Genomic DNA, 10692 nt, shown 5'->3' with positions numbered 1-10692 from the left:
ATACACAATGGAATATTACTCAGCCATTAAAAGGAAAGAAATATCAGCATTTGAAGCAACATGGAAGGACCTAGAAATTATCATGCTAAGTGAGGTCAGTCAGACAATGAGACACCAGCAGCAAATGCTATCACTGACATGTGGAATCTAAAAAAAGGACACAATGAACTTTGCAGAACAGATACTGACTCACAGACTTTGAAAAACTTATGGTTTCCAAATGAGACAGGTTGGGGTGTGGGAGGATGCACTGAGGGTTTGGGATGGAAATGCTATAAAATTTAGTTGTGATGATTGTTGCACAACAATAAATGTGATAAAATTCATTGAGTAATTTTTAAAAACCACATTCAGATATCACCTCACACCTGTCAGAACGGCAATCATAAAAAGACAACAGCTTTTGGTGAGGATGTGGAGAAAACAGAACCCTCATACACCATTAGTGGGAATGTAAACCGATGCAGCCACTATGGAAAACAGTATGGAGCTTCCCCCAAAAATTAAAAGTAGAACTACCAAACCCTCCAGGATCCCACCCTTGAGTATTTATCTGAAAAATAAAAAAACACTAATTAGAAAATATGTTCGCACCCCCATGTTCATTGCAGCATTGTTTACAATAGCCAAGACATGGAACCAACACAAGCAATAGATGAATAGGTAAAGCTGATGTGATATATAGGATATATACATACGCACACACAGATATCCATACATAATGGAACATTATTCAGCCATTAAAAATGAAATCTTGCCATTTATGACAACATGGATGGACCTACATGGTACTATGCTAAGTGAAGCAAGTCAGATGGAGAAAGACGAATACTGTATAATCTCATTTGTACGTGGAACCAAAAGAAAAATTGACAAACATAACACTACAGAAGCACTTATAGGTGCTAAGAACAAACAGAAGGTTGCCGGAGAGGAGAGGGTTGGGGAGGAGGAAAGAAATTGGTGAGGGATATTAAGAGGCACAAACTTTCAGTTACCAAATAAGTAAGTTACAGTTATGAAATGACCAATGTGGGAAATGAAGTCAGTTACTATGTAATATCTCTGTGCAATGATATGTTGTAACTATGGTGATCATTTTGAAATGTATGTAAATATTGGTGCACTATGTTGTCTAATAGGAACCAAGGTAAAGTTGTGGGCCACTTATACTCCAAAAATAGAGAAAGAGATCAGGTTTGTGGTTACCAGAGGTGGGAGGGGAGAGGGAATTGGATGAAGACAGTCAAAAGGTGCAAACTTCAAGTCGCAAGGTAAATAAGCGCTCGGGTTGTAATGTACAACACAATAAATATAATTAACATTGCTTTATGTTATATGTAAAAGTTACTAAGAGAATAATTCCTAAGCGTTCTCATCAACAAGGAAAATGTTATTTCCATTTCTTTACTTTTGAATTTATATGAGGTGATACATGTTCACTAAACTTTTTGTAACAACCGTTTCCTGATCTCCATATCATTATTCTGTACACATTCAATTTATACAGGGCTGTGTGTCAGTTGTATCTCAGTAAAACTTAAAGAAATAAAGTAATTGATCATCCAAGTTGGATAATTAAGCAACTTAGAAAAATATTATGAAGCACAAGAAATTTGACTCACGCTTCTTCATTTTCTTAAAGAGAAAAGAAAGGCCTGGCTTCTGTGGATACAAAGTGTACATGCAGAAATGTTACATCTTCGACCAGCACAGCTTGTGGCAGGCCCAGCAGCCATAATAGGAGTGAGAAGTGAGACCAAGCTTGGTCAGCCCTGCCCTGCTGGGACCCTCCTTGTCCTTGCAGGTAACCAACCGAGGGGGCCCCCAGATCACTCGTCACTATAGAGTTGCAGAGGGTCTGGAAATGTGCCAAGCTTGTTCATCATTATAAACCTGGGGATGAGACCATAGATGGTGCTGCGAAACTAATATATTTTGAGCCAATTATACTCAAAAAATTTTTTAAATAAAAAAATCTTATGTTCTCATTAAAAAAAAAACAAGCAAAAGCCCAGAAAACGTTAGATCCAGAGGTTGTGTGACCATAAAAGGGAATTAAGCTGGAATTTCAGAGTGACGTGGTGGAGGTGGAAGAGGCTTGATCAGCCCCAACTTAACTTAGGGCTCTGTAATCCCCCTCGCAGGACCTTCCCTTGCACAGGGAAAACCCCTAAACTGGGACACTGTGGAAACCACACTCCATGGATACCACTCTGCCTCTGGTCTCCTGGCAACATTTACTGAAAGATTATCCTTTAAGTTAATTGCACAGTGTAGCTTCTGTGAGATGGATCTCAGGGTTCATTTCTATGTAACTCCTTCAACGACATCCATTCTTTCATTCAACAAATAAGTGCAAAGTTGAAGGGTGTGCTGCATGCTGTTCCAGGTACTGGGGATACAGGCGCAGCAGCACTTACCCGCATGGAGCTTCCATGCCAGGGGGCCAGGGTCCATAGGCCTCCACTATAGGCAGCAGGAAAGGACAGTGCAGCAGGGCCTGATTCAAGTCCAGGTCCCTACAAGCCCAGGTCTTCCCCCTTCTCCACAGGCTTCTTTCTCATGCCTGCACCCTCCTCTCTAGGTCAGCCTGGAATGTGAAGACCACAGGGGCATGCGATGACATCACTCCACACGAGGCTAAAATGTGATCGCTGCAAGTATCACATCCACTGAGCAATGCTGGCAGTCCTTGTCTGGAATGCCCAAGGTGTGTGCCGCCCACATAAACAAAGAGATGTCAAAGCCTAGCTCTGACATATCCTATCCTGAGTCTCATATTTCTCCCTCCTGCCCAAGTTCGCTGATCAGACTCTTAATCCTGTAAACTAGTGGTAGAATTACAGTTAAAAATGGCAGACTAAAGGCCTACCATATCTCCTCGGAATCCAGACCCCAATTAAGGATAATCAATGAATTTGTAAAAGGTACAAATCCTCAACAGAGAAAACAGGAGAGAAGCATGAGCAACCAAGAAACTGGAAGACGTGTTTAGAAGCTGGAGGAACCACAAGGTGAGCCACTGGGGCACCACTAGGCAGAGAGCCCCACCTCCCAGAACTCTGGAGGGAGGTCAGGACACCGGACAGAGTGGGGTGGATGCAGGGTACTGAAATGGGCACTGGGAATAGGGCTGCAGAAAGTCTCAACCACACACCCCAGCACCAGCCATGTAACATCTGCCATGCTGGGGGCTTACTCTTGGAGAAGTGGGAGAAGCCCAGAACTCAGGGACACTAAATAAGACACAGGATAGGAGTGAGGTGTGAGACTGAAGACAATCAATAGACATCTGGGAAACGAAGGATGAACCCCTCAACCACACATGCTTCCTCCTTATCCTGGACTGAAGCTGGAGGGTTCCTTACATTAAAACACCTCTAAAGAAGAGACCCCTACATGGCACTGTTTGAAGAAAGAGCCAGGGAAAGAAAGAGCCAGGGAACCTCCAGCCTGGGGAACACTCAGAGGTGCCTGGGGTGTCACTTGCCCAGGAAAGGCAAGGATGCTCCATGCACCCGCCCTCATGCCCTCTGCTCTGTATCTCTTCCATCTGACTGTTACTGAGTTATGTTTTGAAGGGTGAAGCCCCTTCTGCTCAGGTCACTCTTGCTTTTAGAACCTGGCAAGACTGAATGGAAGCCTAGAAACACAAGTGGACATCTAATGACCTCTCACCATAAATGCCTTTCTCCTGGCTCTTTGCTTGGGTGACTCTTTCTCATCCTCAGATATCAGCTAAATCCTATTCATCACCAAGACCTTACCTGTCAGCCCTTGGTAAGCAGGTTTCCCCCTCCACTTTTCTTTATCACAGTGCATGGTTTTCTGAGGGTTCTGCAACTTCATCTCGCAGTGACTAAACCTAATTTCTATTTCAACCTACCATTCCACGGTGGGTGGGAGGAATACTCTCAAGCTTCTTTTGGTTTCCCTCTCCCTCTCCCAGACTCTGAGCTCTGGAGAGCTTCCAAAGTGCTGAGGTACACAGTGAATGGGAGTGGGGGAGGTTTAGCTTGGTCCTCTGCGTCCGGCACTCACGGAGAGATCTCCCTCCCATGAGGCCATCATTCCCACAGGTCATTACGGCATCTACTTGGGTTGTGCTGGTATAATTTCATGACTGTAAATCTTTCCACGTACCTGTCTTGAGTCCACAGTGCCTGATAGTGGTTGGGCTTAACGGATGCTCAAGAAATACTGGAATTGAATTGACTCATCTCCAAGACAAGGCAATCAGTGAGGTCTGAAAGAAAGCTGGAAGCCCATGCTAACTCTGAGACTCTACGCCAGAGTTCTCAGCCAGCCTCATATGTCATTTAGGTCCCTTGAAAGAATAAAAGGCCCTGGTGTGTGTGCTGCCTCTTTTGGTTTACAAATGGGCAGTGCATACACAACTTTTTTAGTCTTCCCTGGTTCCCTTATTCATCTTAGGGTTCACAGAAGATTCACAAGTTTATTACCCTTGAGTTTCATGCACTCCACCCACCGTGACATAGAATTTTAGAGATACAGAGGTCCCGGAGACCATTCAGTTTGAGGCAGTCATTCCACAGATGAGTAAGATCCAGGGGAAGAAAGTAAATTGCCCAAAGCCCCAAAACAAGTTAGCATGGTTGGGACTAGAACCCAGGCCACTCAGGGTCAGGTTTCGGGGTCTTTCCACAAGACCGTGCAGAATACACCACGTCAGCCCCGTGAACCACACTGGTTCCACGCACCACGTCAGGTCTGTGGGTTAAACTGGTTCCATGCATTGGCTCAGGTTTTAATGGTGGCTACAGATCTGTATTGATGGCATGTACCACTATGATTGCCTACATCGCCTTGACCGTCAACGGTGTCCGCATACCATGTCACTTACAGTTACCATATACCCTATGGGTTACATGTATTCTATTGGTTCCAGTGCCACAGTGGTAGATTATATTGTCACCTTCATTACTGGCTGCTCTCACTGTGGAGGGAATACACACCCACACTCATCACCATGTGACCTGCATTCCTTTTCCATGGGAAGAAAACACGTGCTGCCCTTTTACCATCAGGCTTGACCATAGGACCTACTTTGGCCAAAAGGACGTGAGCAAAGAGTTGTGTGTCACTTCTGAGCAGAAGCTTTAAGAGTCTTCATGTATTTTGGTCACTGCTCCTTTCTCTCTGTCCCAAGACTGCCATGTTCCAGACAGGGCCTCCTCCTTCAGGCTGCATCCAAGAATCCAATGGCAGAAAGCTACCTACGACTGACATAGAACATGAGCGATACATGAACTTTCGCTGTGTAAGCCACTGAGGCTATGGAGTTGTTCCTCAGTGCACACAATATAGCAAGTTGATCAAGACAGCCGTGTTGGTTCCATGGACCACCTTTGTTCCACTGGCCAAGCGCTACGGTGGTTCAAATGTATGCTGTCCCCCTTTCACAGGACTGGATGTTCTACCCCAGGCCCCTCCTGTCTCCCAGTTCACCAGGCCACTCTACCCCTTCCCATCACTTTGAAGAAAGCCCCCTTGATGTCCTTGTTCCTCAGACTGTAGACCACGGGGTTGAGCAGGGCCGTGAAGACATTGTAAAAGAGTGAGATCTGCTTGTCTCGCTCAGGGGAGTAGCTGGAGTTGGGCCTCATGTAGATGTAGGTGGCTGGAGCATAGAAGAATGTGACCACCGTCAGGTGGGAAGCACAGGTAGAGAAAGCCTTGCAGCGGGCCTGCGTGGACTTGATCTTGAGAATGGCCTGGACAATGCTGATGTAGGAAGCCAGAATGAGGGAGAGGGGGACAACAACCATGAAGACGCTGATGACCAGGTCCACCATCGCAATGAGGTGGGTGTCCGTGCAAGCCAAGCTTCGCACTGAGGGACCTTCGCAGAAGTAGTGGTTGACCACGTTGGGCCCACAGTATGGCAGCCGCATGGTGGAAAAAGTATGGATCAGAGAGGAGAAGAAACCGCAGGCCCAGGTCCCAGCAGCCAGCCGTGTACACAGGCCCCAGCTGAGGAGGACAGTGTAACGCAGGGGGTAGCAAATGGCCACATACCGATCATACGCCATGACCACAAACAAAAGGCACTCGGTCAGACCCAAGGTACCAAACACATACATTTGTAGCCAGCAGCCAGCAAAGGCGATGGTCTGAGATTGAGCGAGAAGATGCACCAACATCTGGGGCACGGTGGTGGTGACACAGCCCACATCCAGCAGGGAGAGGATGCAGAGGAAAAAGTACATGGGCGTGTGGAGATTCACGTCCAGACATATCAGGATGACGATGAGCCCATTGCCAAGGACTGAGCTCAGGTAGAGGAGAAGAAAGGCAATGAAGAGGATCCTGTTGGACATGGGGTCACAGGAAAAGCCACGCAGGATAAATTCAGAAACCCAGCTTTGGTTCTGCCCTGGAGGCATCCACATGGCTGGCCTATGAGAGAGTCACATTCGTTTAAATGTCATCTAACGTTCATAGTCCAGTAAGGGCTGGAGGCAGACAGGCTAGGGTTCTAATTCTGGGCCCACCGCTCACCTACTACTGTGGATCAGCTACTTCTCTGAGCCTCGGTCTCCTCATCCATAAAACGTGGCTAAGAGTATTCACCTCTCAGGGTTTCTATGGAGTTGGGGCAATGTATGTGAAGTGTCGTACACAAGGCCTTCAAGCACCAAAGAGCAGGAAAATGCTCATATACAGTCTCCCCCCTCTTATTCCCCACCCCTCAGTGGACAAACAGGTCACTCGTGTGTCTAGCAACAATCAGTCACCACATCAGCACCTGCCCGCAAACCTGCAGAGGTGGCCTTCCCCTCTGCCGTGGAGTTTGTCCGAGGATGCTACAAACACCTCCTCACCCTGTAAGCATTTCTCCTCAGCAGCTGACAGTGTGAAGCATTATCAGTAAGGGGCGACAGAGGGGCATTGTGAGGATTGCAGCAGGAAGGCACTTGCGCTGGGTCTTCAGTCCTCTTGGCCTGAGAGCCAATGGGCTGTGTAGAAGGGCAGTAGACCCATCACACTGACCTCAGTGGACCAACCACAGTCACACTCAGACCACACCCACTCTTGCCACCTCGTGGCCACTTCTATGCGAGCTCTGGCTTGTGCTCTTCCCCGATCACCAGCCACCACCAATACTCCCCCCGCCCGCCCCCACCGCAAACCGTGTTTGAAAAAGTCTGAGCTCAGTCATTTTTGGGAGGGGTGGGAGGGGAGAGCGTGTCAGGACTGGGGAGATGTAGGGAGGGAAGTACTTCCTAAATCCTTAGTCCCTTCAGTGTGTGTGCTGTTCTTCAACCATGAGGCAGTAGCTGCCTTCCCTCCCCCACCTCACTTGCTACTTCTGGATCTGTTAGAGTTCTTTTTCTTTTTTCTTCTTCTCCTTTTAGCAGTTATCCACTTTTCACTAGTTAGCAATTCTGTATATTAATGTTCTCCATCTACACTACTGGTGTGTTCTGTGTCCTGCCAGGATCCTGACCAATACAGATGTTAAATCTATGGGGGAAGGAATGGATAGGGAACAGAATGTTACATAGTTACAAGCTATCCATCCATAAAGTAATTAGAAATTACAGAAGTAAATAGTAGCTATCAGCAGAGAAACTGGACAACATCTTAACTGAGTCAATGAACATTACCAACAAGGAACAGGTGGACCCAACGTGTTTCCATAGCGAAATCCTAACAATGTATCACCTATATATTATTTCAGGCAAAAAATGCAAAGTCTGAATCTAATCATGAGGAACCATCAAAGACACCTAAACTGAGGAGTATTCTGTAAAGTAACTACCTTCTAATCTTCAAAAAATGTCTATATGAAAAACAAGCAAAGGCTAAGAATCTACAAGAGACACAAGGAGACTGAAAAAAATATAACAACCAAAGTAAGATATAATCCTTGGGGGGGATATTATAAAAGACATTCATCTGACGATTCCTAAAACTAGAATATGAGTTAGATTAGTTTAGACAAGTGTGTCCGTATTAAATTTCCTGAATTTGATAAGTGCTATAGAAGAGAATTACCTTATTCTCTTAAGTCTTAAGAACAATTTTCTGAACTATTAAAGGGTAAAGGAACATGATATTTGTAAATTATTCTGAAATAGTTCTGGAAATTATAATAACAATTACGCTAAAAATAATAAATCTAGGTGTGGAACATATAGGATTTCTCTGTAATATTCTTTCCGCTTTTCTGAGGGTTTTTCAGTTATTTCCAAAAGAAGTTTTTGAAAAATATTTTTAATGTGAAGCACTTTTTCAGACAAACAAAAGTGAGATTGTTTCAGGGGAATTCTCCAGGCAGCAAGAAAGTGACAGAAACACAAAAATGCAAAAGGAATGTAGAGACCCTCATGGAAAGGATAAGTATAAATAATGAATGTAAGCCATTAATAGAGTTTTATGGGACTTAAGTGAAAAACAAAAGATTATGGCAAAAATAGAATAAGAAATGCAGCGTGATCTAAATAAAGTCAGTATTCTAAATATTTAGCATACTTGGAAAAGCACTAAAAATGATCACTTGCAGTAGACTGTGACAGGCCAAAGATACACGTTATAATATCCAGGAAAATCAATAAAAGAATAAAAAATGTATAGCCAACAACCCAAAACAGGAGAAAATGAACTAAAAAAAGGTCATTAATCTAAAATAATGCTCTTTTGAAAGAGGAAAAAAGTCGAACATAAGATAGTCAAATGGGAGTTCCCATCGTGAATCCGACTAGGAACCATGAGGTTGCGGGTTCCATCCCTGGCCTCGTGCAGTGGGTTAACGATCCAGCATTGCCGTGAGCTGTGGTGTAGGTCACAGACGCGGGCTCGGATCCCACGTTGCTGTGGCTGTGGTGCAGGCTGGCAGCTACAGCTCTGACTCGACCCCTAGCCTGGGAACCTCCATATGCTGTGTGGCTGCGGCCCTAGAAAATGCAAAAGGACAAAAAAAAAAAAAAAAAAAAGTCAGATGAATAGAAAATAAGTGGAATGATGGTATGAACTTATATAGGTAATTACTTTAAATGCAAAAGGACTAAATATTCTAATAAAAGTCATATTTTCAAATGAGTTTTTAAAAAAACCCTACATATTATTCACAAGAAACACCCCTTACTCATGCTGCAATATATAAGTACATCAAATCAATACACTGTTTACTCACACTTACCCAATGTTACATCAATTATATCTCAACAAACTTTGGGGAAAAAAGAAATACACTTTTATATAAGGTCATAGACATGCTAGGGAAAAAATACACCATTTAAATACTAACCAAAAGAAACAGTGTAGCTTCATGAAACATTTGTCAGAACTGACCATATGCTGCATCATAAATGTAAGCTCAAGAAAGTCCAAAGGATGCAAGTCATTTAGTGTATACTCTCTAAACTACTAAACTGGCTAGAAATCCATTTCAAAATAAATATAATGGGGAAGTACCCAACTCCTTTGAAATTAGCATACACTTCTAAATAATTTATGGGACAAATTAAAATAAAAATGGAAATTAGTATATATTAAAGTAAGTGTTGATAAAATAAAACATTATAAGTGCTTAGGGGGAAATTTAAAGCCTTAAATGTGTATATTAGAATACAAAAAGGCTGAAAATTAATCAACTGAACTTTCACCTCAAGAAGCTAGAAAAGGAGCTACAAAACACACCCCAAAAGGTGTGGAAGGAAATAAATCATGAAGATAAGCACAAAAAACAATGAAATGGTAGACAAACTTATAATGGAGAAAAATCAACAGAGCCAAAAATTCATTCTCTGAAATAGCATATAATCCTTAGCAAGTCCTTAGCAAGACTGATAAAGAAAAATAACACCTGAAACTAATACAATGTTGTAAATCATAAAAGAAGAAAAAAAAGAAAGAAAAAGAAAGAAAACACAAATTACCAACATCAGGAATGAAAAGGGAGACATTCCTATAGATCCTATAGCCATTTAAAAGCTGATTTAAAAATTACAAACATTTTATACCAATAAATTTGACAATTAAACAAAATGAACAAATACCTTAGAAAACAGAAATTACCAAAACTGACAAATAAGAACTAAAAGTCAGAAGAGTCTACTGTCTTTCCAAAAAATATTGAATCTATAAATTAAAACTTTCCTAGAAAGAAAACTCTAGGCCCAGACAGCTTTACTGGTGAATTCCTCCAACGTTTACGAGAGGAATAATTCCAATGGTAACAAACCCTTTCTAAGCATAGAAAAAGAAGGAACATTTCCCAACTCATTTTATGAGACCAGCATAAAATCAAAACCAGAAAGTAACAAAATTACAAGAAGGAAAACTCATAACTGAATCTCTTTCATAGGCATTATTGCAAAGCTCCTTAGCAATACATTAGCAAATTTAATTTAGTGATATATTTTAAAAGATAATACGTCACAATCAAATTGGGTTATGACAATAATTCAAGGCTGGTTTAGCACTGGATAAGTAAACAATGTAATTCATCTGATTAATGGAAGTAAGGGAGAAAACATATGATTAACTTAAACAGAAAAAGCATCTGTTAAAAAATCAACAGTGAAGATTAGAAATAATCCTCCCAGTACAGGAGAAATAGAAGGGGACTTTCCTAATGTGATAAATATTATCCCCAATAAAAGAAGAAGCAGCCTACAGCAGGTGTCATACTACATGGTGAAATACTGATAACTTACTCCC

General features: G+C 42.7%; 1 protein-coding gene across 1 annotated transcript; it reads right to left on the bottom strand.

The window, feature by feature from the left end:
• LOC100523256 (olfactory receptor 2A12-like) lies at nt 282–8748 on the bottom strand. The gene has a single exon (XM_021096907.1). The coding sequence runs from the start codon at nt 6414–6416 to the stop codon at nt 5469–5471; it is 948 nt and encodes a 315-aa protein (XP_020952566.1). The 5' UTR covers nt 6417–8748; the 3' UTR covers nt 282–5468.

This window comes from Sus scrofa, chromosome 6 (genome assembly GCF_000003025.6).
Source record: "Sus scrofa isolate TJ Tabasco breed Duroc chromosome 6, Sscrofa11.1, whole genome shotgun sequence".
NCBI classification, from domain to species: domain Eukaryota; kingdom Metazoa; phylum Chordata; class Mammalia; order Artiodactyla; family Suidae; genus Sus; species Sus scrofa.
Note: the sequence above shows the minus strand (reverse complement) of the source record. Positions and strands in the feature narration are given on the sequence as shown.

Coding starts and splice junctions, on each gene's coding strand:
- LOC100523256 (XM_021096907.1), bottom strand. CDS start 6,416: ATGTGGATGCCTCCAGGGCAGAACCAAAGCTGGGTTTCTGAATTTATC.